General features: G+C 40.3%; 1 protein-coding gene across 13 annotated transcripts in view; it reads right to left on the bottom strand.

Moving 5' to 3' along the window:
* Mbnl1 (muscleblind like splicing regulator 1) overlaps nt 1-24084 on the bottom strand; it is a 168454-nt gene that overhangs the window by 30247 nt on the left and 114123 nt on the right. For 12 of the 13 annotated variants that reach the window (XM_041659374.1, XM_041659385.1, XM_041659384.1 and 9 more), the window contains one exon: nt 3066-3236. In XM_041659374.1, the coding sequence (XP_041515308.1) occupies nt 3066-3236 (171 nt within the window). Of the gene's footprint in view, nt 1-3065; nt 3237-18541; nt 18591-24084 lie in introns of those variants that run through there. The other variant, XM_041659386.1, reaches the window with a different exon arrangement.

Genomic DNA, 24084 nt, shown 5'->3' on the forward strand with positions numbered 1-24084 from the left:
GTTTATACAATTATAAAGACATTCTTGATAATGTATTTAATATTCTATCTCCATGTTGAACATCAAAGAGCTCAATCAATCAGAAATCCAGAGTACCAAGACAGTCTGTTCCCTGGATGCTCTTACCACATGTGTTCTTCATCTGGCAAGGCTTGGTTAACATCTTGACTTTGCTATTGACTAGCTGCGCAACCTGAGCAGTGCAGGCAACCTCTCTGAGCCTCTGGGTCTCAATCTCTAGCCCTGAGATACTAATACCTACCTCACAGGAAAGGTGTGAGAATGATATATGGAAGTGCTGTGTGCAGTAGATGCCCTCCAACTATCGTATTTATCTCTAAAATGTTATTTAATTGATATACTGCATGACAATCTAATGAAAGCAGAGAAGTCTCCTATGAATTCTTGCATTAGCCAGGTTATCAGCACCATGTCATGGTCTAATGATTCAGTGACTGTTGACCTAACTGTCCTGTCACCTCTCCTGTCTTGGAAACACTGCCGACAAGCGCTGGCCACTGTGGCCCATCTGAGGCTGTCCTCTCTGGCTTGTGCTCTGGCTCTGAGTTATAACTCCTTCCATCTTCAGGGCAGAGAAAGCACTATGAGCCTCTGTCTGGATTATGGATGACCGGGCAACTCCTTACTCCTACTTCTGTCTGTCAGGTATGCAGGGATGTTTCTATGTTTCCTTTCATTTGACCACATCTGCTCTCCCCTCCTTGTTCCTCGTACTACGTTTGGGGCTTCATTCATTGAGTACCGAGAACTAGAACATTGTCTTCTACTTGATGGCAATCTTTGTCTCTCCTCAAAGGCCTTTGGTACCCTAATGCTCCGATGCCATGGCTCTGCTCACAGAATTTCCACTTTCACACCGCCACTGCCTGATCTCATGACCACACATCCTCAGACAAACACTTCAGTGTGTGTTCAGAGCCACAGTTTATGTTAGTGACAGGGCAGCTCTAGCCTAGCTGTATTCTATAGGTAGCCAAAATCAAAATTTCAGAAACCAGTTGGTTACGATCATCCCATTTCTTTCTATATTATTATCCTCATTAAAACAAGGCTGACTACAAAGGGGATCAAACAGTCTCAGGGGGGTTTTGAAGGCAAATTTCCTGTATTAAAGCCTTCTCTACAGTCATTATAGTAAAAACGCTTTAGATTTGAATAATTAAAATGATTTCAATACTTCTTATAATAACACCATCCTGAACAGAGACTTTTCATCTATGGTTTCACAATACGTTTGCACAGGGTAATTTTCACTGAAATATAATAATGTGAGGAGAAATTAACATAAGGCCTGTGCTCTAACTAATACAGACAATGACGTTATCTAAGCAGAAAATTTTCTAACAAAAGTACGATAAATCTGATGGTTTCAGAAATCTATGATTTAGTGACTATGTAAACACATATGTCACTAGCATTTCAGAGAATAGAGGTCTTTGGAGTTTGTCCCAGAGCTAAGCATATATGACCTTGGATCAGCCAGGAGAGTAAGACTTAAGGACAAGGTCAGGACATGGCCTGAGACATCACAGAAAGCATCTCAGAGCCATGGTAGGCGTAGCCTCTTTCATCCCAGACCTATGCTTGCCCATCTCAGTGGTGTTCTGGGTCACAGAGAGCACAGAACAACAGTAAATATGATTTACAAGTTTAAGTGGAAAAAAGGACCTCATATCAGTTAGAAGCAACCTTATACCCTAAAGCAGAAACTGCCCCAGATCTTTGAAACCATACATGAGAACCAAGCTCAAGAAAGATTTTTTTTTTTGTCCTATATTTTCTGGAAGAGAGAATGATTGATTATACAAAACATTTTTAACAAATTTAAAATATTTATGTTATCACCATACAGACATATAAAATTAGATGTCATAAAAATAAAGAGATCACATTTTAACTGAGCCCCCAATAATGTAATAAAATAAAAATCAGATTAAAATGATAGAGAATTAATTATAATATTCTCTCACCTCGACTGTACAGTACTGATAATTGGTATCACTGCCGGTGTAATATGGGGATCCCTCCCACCTCGAAATGCAATCCCCCCCTCTTTTTTGGAATGACTGTTGCATTAAGTTCTAAGAGAGAATAATAATTACATTGAGTTCAGGTGTTAAAATGTATTAGGAAAAAAAATCAGTTAGCACGCATGCTACAATTAACAAACTAGAAAAACGTGTTTTCATGACCTTATAGTAAGTTAATAATACGTTAGTGATAAATTACTGTCAGATATATTCTGATCACTACAAATTTTGTCACATACGTAAGCAATTTAGGATTTCTGTACAATAATTAACATAACACCATTTCAAACAAACAATAACTACGACATAACTAAGATTATTAAATTCATTTACCACATGCACATCATCAATCTAAACATTTAGATAGGAATGTGTGTTCATAAGCAAGTTACCCATGCACACAGCTAGGAAAATATTAAATATCTATGATCACGCGTAGCTTATCAAATCTAGCTATTTTCAAAGGCCCTGGGAGTTCTGTCTTGGATTAGTTCTCTTTGGAGAAGGCTTCCAAGCCTGTGGTTATGACTCACCATGGTGAAAATTTGCCTAGCCTTTGTGAATACAAAGTAATTTCAAGTTAAGGTTTTCACAAAATCTCTTTTTGGAGAAAGAAAAATGACAGGGATTCTCTTCAATGAGGGAAGGAAGGGAGAAAGAGCCTCAAAACCAACAACTATTATATATCTATCTTCTTTTGTTTTTAAATAAAGCATCATTATTACCTTTAAAGGCAATACAGAATATATCTTACCTAAACTGACTTTGATGACTATTTTAACAAATACCAGGCTAACACCTGCAAGTTAAATGATTAATTTTGAAAAGAGTGTTAGGGGAAGCAATGCTAGCCTTTAAATTGCCAAAGACCTTTGGCACAAAGCTAAGTAACTTCACGGGGTGAAAATACCAGGCAATGGCCACTGCTGCCTGTGTCCACATACAGTCATTGCTTTTGCACAGACATGGAGCACTTGGCCACACAGACAGGGATAAGGATGAAAGCGTGCTCACCACGGGCTGTAATGGGGTACCAGGCATCATGGCATTGGCTAGCTGCATCTGCTGGGCCAACATGGCCATGTTCTTCTGCTGAATCAAGTTATTTCGTCCATTAATCTCCAACTGCGTTTTTAAGTGTGGGGGTGGGTGAAGATATTTGCAGTTCTCCCTGGAGCAACGACCCTGAAAGAAGAAAGAGGCAAGCACCGTTGTGAAACAGAAAACTAGTGAACTGTAGAAATGATATGCAAATAAGTCATCTATAGCTATGACTTTTTCATAAAAGTTATCATTCACACCATCTTATTACACATTAAGAAAAAGTAATAAACCCAATCACAAATGTATTATCAAAACGAGAATTTAAGACATTTGAAAAGTTCAAAAGCTGAAGGAAGTTCCTTCAACATAATGTTAGCGTTACTGTTTCCATTTAAAAAGTCTATAATTACAAAGTTAAATCTAAAGCAGTGACTATCAACTAAAAAGTTCTGAATGCTGGCCACAAGGTCTCCTTCTCAACATCATTAAACCATGGAGAGACTGAGGCAGGCTTATCATTGCTACTTTATGTATACTGAATTCAAGCAAATCAGCCTAGAAGACTCAAAGAACACTGTTTCTCCAGGAAATGCCTCTGAATGAACCCAGAACAAATAAAATGGAAACGGCTACTGAACTTTTACAAGTCTCATGCATTAGGGATTTTATGGCTGACAAGAGAACTACCATTTTCTCACAGCAATGGAGATTTACAGATAATCAAATACTTGTGAGAAATGAGCCTTCTGTCCTTCAAAGATAACACTGACCCATGACCCCAAACTGTGAAAATAATCAGAGGCAGAGATGCTCACCCTGCAAAGAACTGACAATGAAAAATAAAACCAAAATAAATCACTAAAGCTTAATAACTATAAGTATGCATTTAGCCTGGCGTGATTCATCGGAAGCATTTATTAAAGATTATAATATGCTATACTGTGGAAAATGCTTTAACCATATTGACAAATACATCTCCACAACTACTTTGACAACTTTTTCATCAGTGCATCTCCTCAGAACTCCTTGTTTGTTAAGAAGATATCACTAAGATTAAGCAGTCAATAACCTTCTTTACCCTTTTTTAATCTATAGAAAAGTAAATTCTGTTTAACTTGACTTTGCATAAACTAACTCTGAAAACTGATGCTTATGCCACAATTGTAAGTCAAATACTGTATTTAGGTTCTTCTCCTTTAATAGTTTTTAGGACAAGTCTCTATACTGAGAGTTTAAGGCTGTGAACAGTCTATAGCTTCCTTAGTCTTTCTCAGGTCCAAAGGAAATCCCACTCCTCCAAGCCCTGGTCCCTATTTCCCTCTACCAAAAGAGCCAGCCTTCAGCAGTGTCAGAAGGGACACATGGCCACCTATCTGCATACTGAAAGGAGTGCTGGCCTCCAGGCTCTCACTGCACAACTACCTGTGGCTTCTCTCAGCTCCTATCCTGAACCTCCCCAGCCCATGGGCTTCCCTTCCTCAGCTTCTTATTCCCATATAACCCTGCCATTTTGGTTAGGCACCCTCTTTGTTCCTGTTCTTTTCTTTCTTTCTCTCTCTCTCTCTCTCTCTCTCTCTCTCTCTCTGTCTTCCTCTCTCAGCCTCCTCTCTCTTACCACTTTTTCTTATCTCCTGGTCAGTCATCCTCTCTCACTCCCCATCCCCACTATGGCCAAGTCCAGTCTGCTGGCCATGTTAAATCTACTACTTTCTCTCCCTGCTCTGGACCCTCCCAGATGCCTCTGGCTGTACCCTCCCTCCTATCTACAGTCAAAATCTCCCCTTCAACCACATCTTGGAGCGGTCATATCCTCAATTTATACATCTAATGCCCAAACCCTAGTTTCTAACATCATTAGCTAGGCAAATGGCCTGAGACATTAAGTCCTTTAATTTGTGAGCTCTCTGTTCAGCACAGCATGCTTAGAAACAAATCAACCCCACACAACCTAATGCCATGTCAAACGGGAGCAAAACACAGCATTGCCAGGAGATGCCTTTTTACATTATCTGCTAGTTATGGCTCTTGATAGCTCCACAGAACTGTATACAAAGCAGGACTTCTGGCTCCCAGTGTCTCCACCACTTTTCCTTTGCTAAAACTGAACTGAAGTATAGAAAAAAGGTCATGTCTACCCAGATGACTCAGGTGCAGTCAGTTCACTGGTCAGTTTCTGTATTTATTCCCATAAATAGCACAAACAAAGCCTGGCGTTGAACTTGTAGATACTAACAGTTGCTTCTCTCGTGTTCCTTTCTAGTGCCTTCCCTCACCACGCATCACCAAGCCAGCCCTCTACCTATGAACACAGCCTTGACTGAAATCATGGAAAAGAATTTTATGTCCTGGTTATAAGTTTTGCATCAGTGTGTCCTTTCAATGTTTTAAAATAATATGCATTATATTCCACAGCATGCTCATAGAGACCGAAGAACCCACTTGTGAGAGTCACTTCTGTCCTTCCATCACATAAGTTCTGGGATAAAACTTGGGTTGCCAGGCTTGACAGCAAGCACCTATACCTGCTGAGCCATTTGCAGGCCCATTCGTCTTGAAATTTAGAAGTGCAGACAGGCGCATAGCCTCCTTTCTGTGCTTAAGATAACTAATCAGGGGGAGAGGCATCACCTGAATACACTTCTTACCTGTTGCTTAATTTGTTTTGGTCCCTAACTTTCCAAAAGCTGTGGGTATATTTTAAACAGGATGTTCCTACTCGTCTTATCTGTCCTGTGACAATTCCTGGGAAGACTCGAGAAGACGCCTATTCATTCCACACAGAGAAATGGCAGCTGAAGTAAGGCATCCACCCAAGTTCAAGATGGCAAACCAACGTACTGACTGGGGTTAGAGCATGAGGGAAGCTTATCTCTAGTGCCTGTGACCACAAGTTGGGTCCAGCAATGTGAATTTGCATAAGCACTTTGATGGTTCTGGCATAACAGAAGATACTTCAGAAGACATCTTATGCAAAGCCATAGGAATTTGCTTCAATATGCACAGAAAAAGTAACAGTAATCCACGCAAGGGATATTTCATAAACTTTTATTTTTAGGGGGTTTAAAATAGGTTGGGAGCTGACTATACTACTGAATGACTGAAGTTCCACAAATAAAAAGATCAGGAATAAGTTAGAACAAACATTCCATGCTAGAGCATTACCTAAATGTCTAAAACCACAAAACAACTAAAATCCACCAGCAGCATAACTTCCTTTGAGAATTCAGGTAACGCTAACAGCAGTATATCCTAGTGCTAATGAATGTTATGGAATACAAACCAAATTTAATACCAAGTGTTTATTCTGAGCTATGCTGACCAAATGCTTTTATTCAGAGACCAGAAAATAATTTATATTCATCACAAGCCTTTAAATACACACACACACACACACACACACACACACACACACACAAACCAGGCAGTCTGTAAGGTGATAAGGGAGGTCAGGAGATCTATGCACACATCCGTTGCATTTGTATTTTGGCACCCTAAAATGTAGAAAAAGACAATACACTCAACAAGTCTAACATCAAATTGGTATAGCCTATAAAGCTCACATCTGGATATTCATGTAGGAGTTACTATTCTCAATCATTTAGATGTCACCTCAGCACACATTAATTTTGGTTACTAGGATTTAATAACATAAAAACAGACATTTGTGTGTGTGTGTGTGTGTGTGTGTGTGCGCGCGCGCGTGTGCATGCGTGCACGAGTGCAGGTGCCCAGTCTGCACACTAATTGTTCTTTATCCTTTGAGACAGTGTCTCTCACTGAATCTGGAGGACACCGACCGGCTAGACTGGCTAGCTAGGTAGATGAGCATTCTCCTTTGCTCCCTCCCAGCACTGGGAAAGCACAGCTTGGTCAGCTTTTCATGCGGTGCTGATGATTTGAACTCAGGTCCTCATGTGTGCCTTGCTGCCCTTGGAGTGTATTTGCATCTGGCTTCACAGATACGTGCCCTTGCACCTATGTTGTAACTGTACAAAGATTGCTTTCAACAGCGGCTTTGCTGTTCGGTTGGGTGAGTTCGTGGAATCGGTGAACTCTATGTGGCCATGTCTTCTTGTCAGAATAAACCACAACAGGCGCTGTGCCTCTGTGATAAGGGAAACTGAGAAGAGCTCAGGCCGGCTTTCTACATAACTGGATACTGCACCGTCAATAACTCTGAATATTGTTCCTACTTTCCTTAAAACCTTCAAGTAAGAACAAAGTGGCTCACTCAAGCACTACAGCTTTAGAAAATCCTGAAAATAAACAGGAATGGAACCCAGTCATGAATGATGGACAGGCTGCACTTCCTTAACCATCCCCCAAAGAAAAACTCCATTCTAACCCATTTGTTCGTGTGGGATTTTTGTGTTTTGTATTTGTTGATTCCAGGTCAGTCTTACTTTCAGATCGCCATTAAACTGAATGAAATCAACAATGGTGACTGAGAACATCACACTTGCGAGTTATGATATTAAAATTCATTCCATCTGAATTTAAGAACAAGCTCAATTAGCTTGAGAAATTATAATCACCTTTGTGATGAAAAGAAGTGAAATTTTGTTAGAGCAAAGTGATTAGTCCTCAGAACAAATAAATGGCTCACTCTTCAACCTTACAACTCTGTACTACACATTTAAAAATAATTGTATGGTTATATAAACATAGTCAATTCACAAAGTGAATGGATGGGAATCATAATTCATGTCCAGGAAGAGAGAAGATGGAGACTATGGTGAGTCCCCGGCAACCAACAGGACAGAAAGGATAAAACATTAAACCAAGAGATGGGAAATCAGAAAAATGCAAAAGCTGTGCCTGAGCGATTTCTAATATTTATTTTAAAAACCTGCTAAATGACGAAAAATAAAACAGCACTTTAGTTAGAAGGTATAATAATTTCATAATACAAGAAAAAAAGGTCAAAATTACATTTTGATTGTTTTTCATTAACCTGAAATAAAAGGATTCCTATAATTATGTAGTCAGAGTCTAAAAAGACGCACTGTCTTGCTGCCAAATACTAAGGATAGGTAGGACAAAATTACCCAGTCAGATCTGGGTAGACACTAGAATAAGGGAGCCAATGAAAAAATTATATACCCCTCACAAGTCTTTTCCAGCTTCCTTTGGCAACACCGAGTTTCTAGTAAGGCTCCTCAAACTAGAATCGTTTATTTCAACGGTTAAAACAAAACCAGTATTTCCTTTGTGAAATCGGAGACAGAGACTTTTTTTGAAGCGCTTTCTGGAGCTATTTACTGCATAGATCTTGGCCATAAATCTGACTGTGGAAGCAAGTCGCTGCCTACTGAAACTTCTTGCTAGTTTTTCCCCCCACAGCTGGTCCATATTTTCCCAAAGTAAGATTATTAATGGCACTGGTCACTAAGATTTCTCCCTTCCATGAAATGTTTTCTTGTGAACTGACCTCATTGTCTAGTTATTCTTCTATGCTATTCAAAATATATTATGTGACATTAACATAGTTTAATATTTAATTTGTTTGCCTACGTGTACATATGGAGACCCAAATTGGGCATCAGAACCCCTGGAACTGGAGTTACAAATGATTTTGAGTAATCATGCAGGAACTGAGAATTGAACCTAGACCCTCTGCAAGAACAGAAGTGTTGTTAACTATGGAGACATTGCTCCAGCCCCTAACATATATTACAATTTTAATTTCTAGTTTTGGAGGTAGGAAATTTACAACAGTCGATATGATTTACTTTAAGAAAACTGTATTTAGTCCAAACATTCCAACACTAATATATAAATCCTTCCATTTGTCTTCTTTTAAAAGATGGTTGTGCATTCAGTTAATGCTAGAAATCATTTTATGGGATTTTGCAAATGTAGAGAAAAAATTGATGCAGCTAAAAAAGACTGTACTGTAGTTTATAAAGTAGTATTTCTTAAAGCATACATGGATGGTTTATATTGGTTTGCAAGAGAACCTGCACCCTAAAAAGACATTCTATGTTTTCCAACCTCACCATTATTGGCAACTAGGGCCATATATAAATGTTGTGGTCCAGATGATTGGCGGCACCAGCTCCCTGTAACACTATCATGCCTAGGTAGGAACAAGCAGTGGCTGTCACTGGGATGATTACCAGTTGAGAAAGAACCACTGATTTATAACCGGTGAAATATAATGGACACTCTATTGGTCGGCTAGGGACGCCATAACAAAACTACTACAGTCATTCAAACAGACATTAATTTTTTCAGTTTTAGAAGCTAAAAATTTACGATGAAGGTGTATCTTATCCAGTTTTCAATCAGAACTCTCTTCATGGGCACCTTGTCTTTGGATTCATATCACCTCTCTCAGTGTGTATGGAAAGAGGAGGACGGAGAGAGGAAGGGATGAAGGGAACAAAGGATGAAAAGGGGGAGAGACAGGGAGGAAAGGAGACAGAGACACTACTACTCTAAGCTCTGTGGTATTTCTTGTTATAAAGACACTGACCCTGTTAGATCAGAGTTCTAGTCTTGTGGCTTCATGTTCTTAGTTCTAGCCTTAAGATCCTCATTTACAAACATACCCTGGGATTAAGACTTCAGTCTATTAATTCTGTATGGATATATATATATATATTATATATATATATATATATATATGATAATCTAAAATTAGCTATATGTACCTTAAATATTTCACCATTTTAAATGGAGGAAGTTAATCTGGAAATTTTCTCAAACATAAAGTACTAAGTTTGTACTGAGAAATTCAAAGGAAAAGGAGCAGGTGGTTGACCAGTTATTCCTTCTAATTTAATCAACCACTAACAGCTGCAAATTTTAAAAATTTGTAATTGATGAGAAAATGAGTTTCAATATTTATCTATTTTTCTTTCACGTTTCTATAAAAAAGTCTAAAAGTTAATATTTTTACCAGAGGCTAGTAAGAAATACATTATGTCCTAATTTCTTACAATTACTTTATCATAGATACGGAATATGTATCCAGCCAAAACAGAAAGTGCTGGGAATTTAGGCGTTCCTCTTTTCTGGCACCCTAAAAAGCTCTTATTACATGCATCACACACAGCCTGTAGACTTCATAATTTATCATTACTTGAAAGAACACTGGCTCCATTTACTACACACTAAACTCCCTCCTCAACACTAACTAACTGGGTAACAAACGGTAAATTTAGTTAACAGTTTTAGGTATTTAAAGAGTCATTTTCAGAACTCAATAGCGGTTCTAGACGCTGTCTTGTAGAACATTCCTAAGGATTGATGATGAAGATTCTTGTATATTAAAACCAATAGTGACATTTACGATATCCCAAAATACCCTCCTCGCTGACGCAGTATCGAGGCACTCTACCTCAGTGGGATACTGTGGCTTTCCCAGAGTGCTGGGGAGCTGGCCTTGCGCAACTGCATTAATCATCCTGGAAATGACAGAAGTGAAACTTTATACCTCTGCTCAGTGTTCTGAATGCAGGAGCTTTGGGTTGGCTGCCTGAGGGGTAGGGGGAGAAAGGGAAAAGGCAGCAAATCAAAGACATTCTTGTGACCAAAATATCATGTCTCCCTCCAGCAGCTTTTGTTTGTGAGAGATCATACACACACGCAACTGTGAGAGCAGCACCTGTATGGTCGTCGTCAGAAATCCAGACCTATTTAGAGCTGCCTCTGATGGCAAGGAACACAAAGAAACAGCTTTCCTTCCCTTATACCGTGGACCCTATGCTACAGACATTAATGTCATGGAGTCTTTTCTAGCACCATCGATGTTCCTGGTTCCAGAGTCCTTGTGGGATTCCCAAGAAGGATTCGGTCTGAACCCCTGAACCAAAGTGGAGTCTCTCTGACCTTGTGAAGTCCAGTGACATTTGATAGGTGTCAGTGTCATTAAACAGTCCAACATGTGCTGGCTGCTTTTTTATAGCAGCATAAAACTGGAAATGGCAGATCACTACATTTATATTATTCTTTTCAATTTCTTCAGTTATTTTTCAGCATAGTGACTCTCAGACTTCTGAACTATGGCTCAAACACTTGTGCCATTTTATGCGTTTCAAATCAAGGCAGCTAATAATATAAAAGACCAATGTTTACATAATAATCTTTGGTGGTGTGTTTGTAGGGCATGTTTTCCAGCCGCAGAACAGAAAGTACCTCACAAACAGTACACCACTCATCCCTGTGCCGTAACTAGGTGGATTATAATATGGCACAGATAAAAAGGGGGTAAACTTAGGTGAAATACACACACGCTACTCACAACCATCTTTTAGAAGGCTTACTAGCATAGCTGTTTGCAGACACATGCTAGCTCCTGGACCATGTATAAACAAAACCTCCATCTTATATCTTCCCCTCCTTAAAGCATTGATTTAAAACCAAAAGACATCTTTTTTTTTTTTTTTCAAGACAGGGTTTCTCCGTAGCTTTTGGTTCCTGTCCTGGAACTAGCTCTTGTAGACCAGGCTGGCCTCGAACTCCCAGAGATCCGCTTGCCTCTGCCTCCCGAGTGCTGGGATTAAAGGCGTGCGCCACCACCACCCGGCCCAAAAGACATCTTATCACAATAAAGGAATAATAACGCTTACATGATGCTCCTGTGTTAAGCACTATGCTAAGCACATAATAAACGTTGATCATTTAATGCCCCTGCATCGCAGTTATTTTACAGGTTCGTTTACATTTGCTGAGCACACATGGTATATGCGGACCGCACATAAATACACCACTGAACCCAGCAGACCCCAGTCTACTCGCTGAGCTGGTGCTCCTAGACACATTCCTACCAAGTGCATTACCCGTGCTCATCTCACAATAAAACCACAAATGGCTCTATCAAGAACAGGTCAAAACTAAATGAAGGGTTTTAATCATTCTTGAGTTCCGTAAAGGGAAAACAAATGTTCCAAGATGTAAGCTACTAACCCTGAAAGTTAATTCACATAGTGTTCCAAACTATAATGGAATAATTAGACGTGCTTCTACATTTCAGTTTGTCTGTCATGTCTGGCCCTTCCACAGCACCAACAGTAGAGGGCAGGGAAGTCAGAGTAATGCTCCACACAATTCATTTCAACAAGAAATGTGGAGTGTCAAGAGTGAGTGAATTATCCATGCATTGCATGGACTTCTTTGATTTGCATACATCTGAAATTATATAAAAGGTATGTGTGTATGTATATGTATGTATGTATATATATATATATATATATATAGAGAGAGAGAGAGAGAGAGAGAGAGAGAAAAATACATATGGTGAACATTAAGGGGCATGGTTTTTATTCATGGATATAAAAAAACTAAAGAAAATAAAAAAGTGACAACATTTTGATAAAGTCCACTTATATTTATATAACAAAAATACTACAATTATTCCTCTTAGATCCTAAAATGCCTACAAATATATAAAAATTAATCTTGCTTTTATATACCAAACTGATACTCATCATTGTCACGACAATTTTTAAAATATCTATTCTGTATACTTACACCAAATAATGTTAATATTTTTATTATAAATCTTCAAAATCTACTTGCTATGACAATATACCTAGTGTATAGAATTGGTGATTAAACAATTTCTTACATGACAAGTTTGTTGTCGTTTTCACATTTGTTTGTTTTTTACTAAAATTACTTCACCACATTCCTCTTCAGGCTTTACGTACATCATAACTTTGCCAAATATGAGATTCTTTCCCCACTAATATTTCAATGGAGTTCCATAACCTGACATGATTCCCTAATTTAAAATACATTGACACTTTCTGTGCTCAAAAATGCTGCTCAAGTCTAGCTTTAAAGGTTACTGTTTGTGCGAATGACACAGAAGGAAGAAAGGGTGAGCTGATCAAAGTGCTCAGCACCGGTTTACCAGCATCTCTTTCTGACAGGTCAACTTTGTACCTGAACAAAATGTGCTCAATTACACTGGTTCTTCGGTTCTTATGGGGGGAAAACCCTCTTCCCATCCCCATGACGATCCACTAAAATTGTGCATTGCTATCACCTCTCTCAGACTTGAGGCTATAGTGAGAAGAAAAAAAAAAAATGTTTCATGAGCCCAGGACACAGCTCCACTGGGTGCTGGCAGCAGCAGCAGCAAAAGCAATCAGGGTGGAAAAGATCTTGAAGCAAAAAGTGGTATTATCAGGACACAAGTTACGAGAGCCTGTCTCTCTGCAAGTCTCCCATTGGCTTCCCAGAGAAGCCCCTCAGATATCTAAAGTAACACTCAAAAACATTCCCTGAAGTTTATCTCGAGAATAAGACACTACAAGGACACATTTTACATGTTCGGTGTTTGGGGAGATTGGCTCCATACCAGCAAATAACAAAAGCAAATACAAACCACAGAAATTTGGAAAACCACTATAGATGAGTTTGGCAGTGAAGTCACCCTGTGAGCATGCAATCCCGAGAAAGCTTAGTCATCCCAGGGTGCTGCGCTCTGAACAGATCCCGAAGCTGCAGAGCATATTTCAAGTGATTAGGATGGCACGGACGGAGCTGTGGTGCCTGGCGTGAGTGCAGACATGGCAACACTGTTTTCATAATAAGCCAAATGCGAATGTAAGAAAAGAGGCGCATAGAGATGCCATGCGATGCTTTTCTCCTAGTTACCAACATACCCAGACAATATGTACACATATTGCCATGTACAGGGTAGCATGCCTGCCATTCCTACATCCTACTCCTCACTGAAGCAGGTGGACTTAATAGAAAGAATTCTTTTTATTTTCCTTTGAGTAAAACTCTCTCCTCATCTGTGTATTGTTTACCCATCTTCCTCCCCTGGTGAACGTTTTCCAGAAGAAGGCTTACTATGCCTCATAGTTCTTGTATCCACAGCCTATGTTGGGCAAAGCCTATGTCAGACTAAAGTACAGAGTCCCTGACTACATTTCAGAAAGGACCTGCTAATGAAGCTTGTTTTATTTTAATACCTCTTAATCTTATAGTATTTGGTATCTGAACTACAACAAAACATCATAAGTTGAGTTGCTTACAAATACTAAAAATTTATTTTCAGAGTTCACCAGCTTGCAGAATCTGAGAACAAGGCATCAGAAACATAGCCTCTTGGTGGGTCCACACAGAAAGGACATTTTGCTCAAAAAGATAGTCTCAACCGTTTTTCTGTATCTTCCCCAGAATCTGCACTGACTCACATCCTGTCACCCCTTTTCCTTTGAGTAGAGTTGCTTTCTGCTCTAATTTCCTACCATATGTTCCATTTCATGGTTAACATTGCTGGCCAGGCACAGCTCCCCGAGCCTGCAGGCAGGACCCACGGCCATTCAATGGCGTGTTCCTACCCAGCACAACCTTAGAGCCCCATGGTTCCCAGAGTTGGTAGGAGAAAGCAAGTGCAGCTTGGCAGAAAGCTTTCTGCTCAAGTCTCACCTTTGACTCTATTAGAAGTTCTACCTTGAATGCAACTTCCTCCTCCATGAAAATGATGATCAGAGGAACCAAAGGATGATGTGGACATTAAATTAAGGAATGTCTACAAACTTCAGCTGTGGCTGGGACTCAATAAATGGAAATGACTAGACCCGAGTCACTCTCCTGGCTCACTCTCCACATCATGGGAACCTTGTAAGCCTTGCTTCCCATCACCTGTGAAGTTCTCTTAAGACTAGGTAGGGTCTTCAACAACCTATAATCTTTTGATTATAGTTTATTTTTACTACTTATTTCCATGTAAAACGCTATTGCACTATTATATAGATAGAAAATGCATATTCCCACACTATATTATTTGCTTCCAAAATTCACCATGAATATATTGAGTCCATAAAATAATTAAGAAAACTAGATGTCTATCTGACTGGTAACACAGCACATGCACACATACTGTGTACAGGTCACGCTAAACCATGTTTAAGCCCTTGCACAAGATATGTCTATATCCACGCTTACCCAGATACAAACCGCTCTCCACCCACCCATGCCTGCCATTTCTTGGATGATTGTCAGTGGAGTTAAAGACCCAGGTTAAGAGCCACCTTCTCCAAGAACTTTTAAGTCTCTGTTAATAGTCCTTCCAGCTGTAACAGTGCCTGGTATATTTCAGCAGTGAGTGTGCTTATCAGGTTCACACGCTCATCCTTTTACTGTATCAGACACAGGGAAGGTGTGAACCATGGCTCTTCACAGTCCACATCATCACAGAAAGAAAAATAAAAAGCGTAAGAGAGGATAAATGACTTGCCCCAAATCAGATGTTGGTAACACAGTTAAGTTCTCAAATGTTGGTCTGATACTCATTCTGCCACTGTAGTTTCCCTTCTTTCTTTCTTTCTTTCTTTTTTTTTTTTTGTTTTTGAGGAGGGGCATTCAAATCAGGGCTTCGCTGTGTGTCCCTGGCTGTCCTGGAACTCGTTCTGTAGACCAAGCTGGCCTAGAACTCATAGATTCACCTGCCTCGGCCTTGCAAGTGCTGGAATTAAAGGTGTACGTCACTGGACCACTGAACCACCATATTGCCTTTTAACACAGTGACTTCCCAGGACGGAATCCAAACAGCCAGGCACCCTCCATGAGGAAAACAGAAATAATAACTATACCACAGACTGGGTGGACATATTCAGGAGTGTCAGCTGACTGTGGCTAAACTCATCAGGGGAGAAGGGTTTGCTCAAGACAGTTAGGTCAGAGAGTTAAGGAAAGGATGTAGGCATAGCTCAAAGGAGAGTAAGGGGCCCAAATGTAAGCAAAGAATAGCCCCTTGCTTGGTGTCTTTGCAGCTGCCCATTTGGACGTCAGAACACAGGCCAGGTGAGATGGCCTAAGGGCATAGCAAGACTTCACTCATTAAACAAATCCAAGAGCTAATAGTAGTTTGGGTGGTTATTTACTATCTAACGACCTAAGGCAAAACAGCTGCCTACACTAATCAAGTGAGGAGGAGCAAGGGAGCTCCTGAGAGCCATCCTCAAATTGCTAGTTTAAGAAATTACCAGGATTATCCTGTGATGAATAATGCAACAGGCCTGAACCTGCACAAATCAAAATGTCAAAATCATTCATAATATATCCCACGAAGAGAGAAACTGTAGTCAGTGACTTCTGAAATACGATCTAAAAAGTCCAAATCAGAAGTGTGGAGCCCTCGTACGTTGTTTCGCTCAGGAATATGTTTGTGTCTTATGGAAGCTTTCCTCACATCACTATAGCACCCCGGGGTATCTGCCTTTCATCGGAGCACCATCGTACTGGCAGAACACTGAGTTGTTCCGAGCTGCTGCTTTTGTAACGTATCTGCCTTCTTCCAAGTGATTTCCCTGCCCAGAGATTGCAGCTCGCCCAATTATGGTTCTTACGTAATTTGCCAGGGAGTACTAAAATAGAAAGTGGTTAAAGAAAAAGTTAAATCAGACATTTATTACTGAAAAACTAATGACTAACACTGGGCGTTTTGTTCTCTTTTTGTGCTTTGCAAAGGCGCAAATTCTGGGGTGGTTGTTTATTCAGGGGCAGAGGTAGGATAAGCATACAGGCTTTCAAAAGAATTCCACTCATTTCTTTCCTTTTCTTTTAGTTTTCAAGCAGTACATGAGATAAAATGTAAATATGTACAAAAGGCTCATGTGGTTGAACTTTGTATCCCATTAGCGTTTTAGTTTGTCACTTTGCAATTTCAGTTCTACATTTTTGTCTCAAAAAGATGCATGACATTTCATTTCTTAAGATAAGGCATATAGCAATAAACACTAAAACACACACATGCGCGCGCTCTCTCTCTCTCTCTCTCTCTCGTGTGTCTCGCTCTCGCTGTTGCTCTCTTTCTCTCCCTCACTCCCCAGGCCCCAAATCAGAGCATTAGTGAGAAGAACAGCAAAGGCTCATCTTCAGGTCCCTCTTCCCAGAGCTCTTGTTTCTGGTAGGACATAGACTTTGTAAAGCATAGTCACTTTGCTCCTACTGCCCTGCATAAATTTCAGCTCTCTCCATTTTCGTACCAATATCCATCTAATTCAAAACATCTTGGAGATTTGCTGTTGGCTCCTTAGTCTAAAATGGAGACGCAATAAGCAGAGGGCTCAGTAGGTCTAAGAAGCATTTGTTTTACTACTATCTTAGTCGGCTTATACTACATGGTCATTTTAATTAATGTGGTGGTGGAGTGACAAGGTATGTACTCTCTTTTAACCTTAGTGAAGATGGCTGCCAGCCACATGGTTGCTTCCACCCTGACAAGGTCATCAGCTAGATGGAGGCAATAACATGGTTGCTATTTAGAAAACATCTATTTTACTAAACAAACGTTGGATCCAAGTTACATTTATAGTATGCTGTAGCAGATCTATTTTTCTAAACATGAGTTGAATCTCAATGACATATATAGCATTATATAGAAAATTAAGGTAGAGATTTTAACTATCAGCTTTTTGTTACAAGTTTTAAGCTAACTTTTTAATTACAGATTTTATAGATTTTAAGTCACATCCAATAAATTTACAAATCCTGAGATAGAGTCTACATAATAGCTCTCAGAGATTTTTATTGAGCGCAGAAAGAAAATACATAGACACAAAAGAGTTTCAAGAGTGGAAAGTAAAAAAAGGGGCTTAGAAAAAAAGAAACTTTCGGAGGTCATTGGCTTGTGTGGTGGCAGAAGTTGTTGAATATGTGATAATTTAAAAATCAAGTGTGCCATTTTGTGACCATTGAACTGTACTGAGGCCAGGCCTTTTGCAATCAGATATTAAGGCTTAATACAATCTCTTGGTCCAAGGAGGAAAAGAGAAAGGGTCAAAAAGAGGAACTCTACCAACAGGGAGGGTTCCAATAAACTCCAGGAGGAAGCTGAGAGACAGAAAAAAACAAGGATTGCAAACAAGAACTCTGCTCCAGAAAGGATTCCAATATCACGCAGGTCTAAGGAAAAGGTGGCAGGCTCCAGGGAGCCAAGGAGGGGGACAGAGATCAGGCAGCTCCTAGGAGGAGGAAGAGGAAGATTCAGGAGGCAGCTGAGAATGTATGGGAAGGGAGAAAAGGACACGGATGAGAGAGAAAAAGGGCCTGGTGACAACAACTTCAATATGGATCATCTCCAAGTGGACGGAGAGACTTATCAGAGAGAAATGTCCCAAATCACGGAGAGGAGGCACCCCTTTTCCATAGGATGGGGTCTCAGGAGGGTGACAGTGTGGCTGTAACAGTCATAGGGGGCTCTACCCGGCCAAGAGAGACAAAGCAGGCAGTTGTGAGGTGATACTTAACCCAGTGGAAGAGGAGAGAAGGAGACAGAGGGAGAGCCAGAGCTTTTCCTTGTGAAGGGCACCAGGAGGGTGAAGTGGGCTCCAGGCAGACAAAGAGATAGATACCCCAAATCTCAGTGGAGAAGCACAGCAGGTAGAGGGAAGGAGCAGGTGAAGGGGTAGAATCTTGAATTTGGAGTCAAATACGGAGCGGGCAGGAGCCAGCAGAAAGAAATGATCCATACACACCTTAGGAGAGTCAAAGCAGCACCTTAGTTTGCGTAAGAGAGGCCGGGCCCCTTGAAAGGGGTTCATTTATACCCTACCAGGAGGTTTTAACACCAGACATATAAACTGAGGATTTAGACATGACCGCTCCAAGGTATGGTTGTGGGGAAGGTTTTTAATTATAGCTGTGGGGGAGGGTTCAGTCACAGGCATCTCGAAGAGTCCACAGCAGGGAGAGAAAGTAGTAGATTTAACAAGGCCAGCAGATTGGATGTGGCCATGAGACAGAAGCGTGGGAAATGAGAGAAGAAGATGAAGAGAGTGTGGGCAAAGGAGACCAAGAGAAGGGCACAGGAGAGGAGGCCAAGAGAGGACAACAAAGAGAGAGGGAGCAGAGCTGAAATAGTAGGGTCACGAGGAACAGCGAAGCTGGGGGAGGGAAGCCTGGACGAGAAGAGCTGACAAGAGCCACAGGGAGTGGCAGACCCTGGGAGATCCTGGAGAGCAGCACTTTTGCTAACAGATACCACAGACAGTCATCATCTCCTTCTGAAAGTGATAAGGAAGTGGTTTCTTTGAAAGAGGGGAATGAGTACCAGAATTTGGGGGAGTAGAGTTTCCTTGGGTCTGACACTGTAAAGTGAAGTCACTTTGCCAATCTGCCATGTATAAATTTCACCTATCTCCATTGAGAACAGGTAAATTGTTAAAAACAAAATTACGGGACACAATGATTCTCCCTGTATTCGTAACCTATGCACAGTAAAAGAAGCTTAAGTCTGCAATTCATTGAGATGACAGTAGAGACCAACAATACTTCATCATCAATGCTCTAAATCTGCCTTGCGTACCAAAATAGAACTGGAATGGATTCCTCAGAATTTACAAAATGTGCTTTGCTCTGAGTCCACTGGGTGGGGGCTGGGAATGGACAGACATACCCTGCCTGCATCAGGCAACTGCATGCTATTTGTCAGTGCTTCCAAAGAGGATGTCAACACTCTGTTGGTCAATTCGTTTTTTCAGCTCTCACATACACTCTATAACACTCTGAAGTGTGTCAAGGTGTTTGCTTGGAAACTATCATGGCAATGGTGCCTGGCACATACTACCAATATGCTGGAAGACAAAACAGTATTGGATAAGAGCTACTGGATAAATCTCAAACAGTTATATAGCATATACTGCCATGAAGACTTTCTTTAAACACGGGACTGTAATTCTTCATCTTTGCTGTGACATATTACAATGTAAGTTTCCTTAAAACTGAGATGAGGATAAAGTTTAACAGTGAAGTTCAAAGAAGCAAAAACAGGCACATAGATTCAAAAATTAATCTTGACCTTTCCAACCTGTGACTCTGTGCTTATCGCTTAATCTTCTGGGCCTCAATTTCTTCATCAATAAAATGGTAATAACTACACTATCTCCCAGGTAAGGTGACAAGGAGGGCTTTTAAGTGAAAAGCTGCAGGGAAGCCTTGCTTCAGTATCCAGCACCTGGAGAAGACCATGAGAATGTGGCCGTTGTTAGGGCAGCTCTATCTTCATTTGTTAAGGTGTATTTTCCAGTTTCAGGTCACTTCAAAGACCCTTGTGCTGTTTTGACTCAACTGGAATTATACAAAGTACTGGTTTCTAGTCTGCTCTGGAGAGGTCTAGACAGGGATATCCTGGCCCTGCTTCAGAACTCTCTCCCTGTATGAAGGATTCCAATCTGGGATGGAGTCACTGCTGCCTGGATGTGCTTTCCTATTACATAAAAAAGAAAGAACATTTCATTTCCAAAAACATGATCTCATCTTAAATACCTGTATGTTAAGGGTGAGCTTATATGTGTGCATATACATGCATGGGGTATGTATGTACTGAGAAGAAATATCATGTATGGAGACTGAGCCCCATGCAAAATTTAAAAGTATAAAAGGTATGTTTCCTATCAACGTGGGAAAACATGAGAGCAACTAAATTAGGCTACCATATATTTTATCCCACATTCCTGCGTCCAGCAACTTTGAAACCTACTTCCATGCTCACGTTCTTTGTCATTTATATAGACCTTGTAGCATAATGAAGAAAGCTCTTTAATAATTCGGTTCATTAGATGTACTTCATAGGTAACCTGCAAAAACCATCAATAAAGGTTGTGGATGTGCAGCTGTCTCACCTGCTGGATCTGGAGCTATCATCTGGTGCACTGGAGACACTGCCTTTCCTATCCTTTCCCACCGGTTCCCCATAGTGTATGTAGGTAGTAATGCTCAAAGTCAGACTGACTTGGAAGAAGAGGTAACAATAGGAAATCTGACACTTCCAAAACCAAAAGAACTTCTCTCAGCATGGGAACTGCTGGAGAAGACAAAAGGCAACTGGCTGCATCGCTGTTCTCAACTATTAGGCTGGGTTGCTGAGGGTTAAAAAGCCAAAGATTTAAAGTCTACAAGCTACCCTTTCTGTACTAATTTCTCAAGTCCTGTTTGCACAGCATGGGTATGAGAAGAATCCTGACAATCTGATGTAGTGTGTTCCACAGATCTCTAAAATTTACCAAATGGACCAATACACACTCCTTCAGGGTTACTATTTGCTTGAACAGACAACAAAGCCATGCTGAGGTTGACAGCCAACAAGGTGTATGAGGCCAATCAGACACCATGGTTTAAATTTCATCGCAAGCACCAAGACAGTTGTGTGTCATGATTCTTTGGTATTGTTTTTTTTAATATTTTAATACCAGAAAGCTAAATTAAAAGAATATGAGCAGTCTAACAGACTCATACTGAACAGAGAACAATGTTCAGGGCCCGTGGCTCTGAGAAGGGTCCACTCTGCAGGAGTTCTAGGTCACCTCATCTCCATTACTTTCTGTACCCCTCTGGAGGATAGTTTTTTAAAGATGACCTAGCACTTTATTACTTGACAACACCTCTTATTTTCTTAGACTACTGAAAATAAATGCATAAGTTAAATCAATCATAAAATGTGGTTACCTATATACACACATTAGTTATTTATTTTCTAAGTATGTATAATTATTAGGCTACTGGGGTCATAATTAATCAGGAAGCATATTGAAATATATAGTGAAATTTGACTGAGGTAAAATTGAACTAATCAGTTATAAAAGTTTTCCATGACATCTGATAAAAGGAACAGATCTAAAAAGGACATGGAAACAACTTAAGAAAGGAACACCTTTTCAGAACCCCTGCAGTGGCAGGAGGGAAAGTGAGTGATGACACACACTCGGATTCTTCGTTGAACACAGTCATGTCTTTTGAAGGTGGAAGTGGTTATTTTATCCTTTTGCATTCTAATTTTTATATTACAACTTTAAACAGCGCAAATCTTTAATGCAGAGCTTCCCTCTTTCCAAGGATTTGCTTTGTAAGCTTTCGTTTAATAGCAATTTTACATTCAACACCAAGGGTAATGCTGCCTTGTGCTTGGTGCAGGGTTACGCTACTGCAGGGGTATAAAAATAGCAAAGGCAAAAAAAATAAATAAATAAAGAAGTCCACAATAGACAGTAATAGCTGAAAAAGAGAGGCTTTCAGATAAACCTCCCTGAAATAATTTTTAGGACATATCACTTGATTTTTTTGCTGCAAAACAGCTCCTCCTTCATTATATAATATTAAAATCACCCTAGAGATTCATAGTTTTCTCTAGAACTATAGCCTATTAAAGTTCTACTAAGTCTCTGGAGGATTCTGAATCCAAGCTGCATTGGCCTGCTGTGTCTGTTTACTTAATCTATTTTTGTAACACTGCAGTAGCTAAATCCAACTTACCAAATACCTGCTTCAACATTCTGCACCACATTGATTCAAAAGACAAGTGTAAGATGAACACCCAAAATCGTATTTGTCATAAATCAGTCTAGCCTATACTACTACAGTACTGACTAGGAGGAACTAAAAACCATCAGTAAATTGTCTGAAACACCTGAAATGCTGCTTCCCTGGATTTCAGTGGGGAGGGAGGGAGGAGGTTCAGATGCTATTTATTTATTATTTTCAGGTAGGAAAGGCTGTCACATACTTGTAAGCCTAAAGTGTCAAAAAAAAAAAATACCAATCTTCACTGGCTTCTTGACACAGAGCAAGGTTGAGATAGAAACATAATCGCCACAGCAACCAACCATGCAAACATAGTATGAATAATTATTTAATAAAAAATAAGCCCTGGCCCATGAACATGCTTCCTGCCAGAGAACTCTGTCATGTCCAACTTGTACCGTGTGAAGCATCTCTGACAATCCAGTGTATCCAAGAAAAACAGGCTTGAGAGAACCAGCAGAATAGGATTTGCCAATTAAAAGTCGTTGCCATAGAAACTGAATTTAATATATTCCACGACAAATATGAACAGGTTACGCTATCTCTTCGATCATTTACATTCGAACATAAAATGTGAAAAACACGATTATAGAGAAAGGTGTAGCTCCCTGAGGGAGCGTCAAACACATTCTCTTCTTCATAGAAAAACAACCAAAAATGAACAACACACTGTTCTCTACGATTTCTCAAAGGTTATTTGACTGTTATGTCATTAAAGTGTGTGGTATAATTTTCCTCCTTGAAACCGAGTTCTTTCTCTTCAGAGCACTTTATTAGAGTCCTTTACAACATCATTTCAACCACACAAGAAGATCATGACAAAGGATCCTTTGACATTCTAAACATTCTAAATACCACATGTTAAAAATATTTCAAGTGTAGCACTGAATGTCCCTGACTGTTGACTCAAGGGATTAACATGGGGCAGGCTGCAACGACATAGCCCTGACCAGTCACAGGATGTGACATGAGAACTACTCTGTCATTTTTATTACTGTTTTACTAACACAGACCATGACAAAAAAAAAAAATGCTAGACTCAGACATGGTGCACAGTGTTTGTGTAATGAACAATAACTGAGGTGACGGATATGCCAATGAGCCTGATTTACCTGGTAACTGGTCCACGTGGAATTCAGATACCACAATATTACACCCCACCTCCAAAACAACTGTGAATTGTCAACAGACAGAAAAGTAAAGGGCCTGAAGCTCTCACAGCATGCCTGTATCCTGGAACACATGCAACTCTCTGTTCAGCATTACACAGAAAGGAGCGCCTGCAGGATGCCTGTAAACAAGCTGGAGGGCCGCTAGGGTGTTAGCTCCAGGACAGCAGCTCCTCCAGGGAGATATGAAGCCTCTGCTGATCTGGTTACAATGGATCCTTCAGGGGAGCTCAGCTAGTGTGACAAAATGTATGCCCTACTCATGAAACAGTAATTCTCTGTGGGCAAACTTCCCAGACCCCTCCCACTTTCAGAACACTCTCGGGCTCTGCACAGCGCTTGCTAACAACTCTGAGGCAAACCTCTACACTCTGGAGTCACTCCTGAGAAAAATGGCATGCGCCATTACCTAAGATGGCAGCTCCTTAACACCTGTGGACCACAACTATGTCTTCCCCACGGCTTGGTGAACCTCTAAGACTCCCAGGTTTCAGGTGGGACTAAATTCTACCCCCTTTTAGAAGCTGTTGAAGATTTTGGAAAGTACGCGCAGT

Source organism: Microtus oregoni, unplaced genomic scaffold (assembly GCF_018167655.1).
Source record: "Microtus oregoni isolate MIOR12 unplaced genomic scaffold, Mior012 000010F_ref0000083, whole genome shotgun sequence".
Taxonomy (NCBI): Eukaryota; Metazoa; Chordata; class Mammalia; order Rodentia; family Cricetidae; genus Microtus; species Microtus oregoni.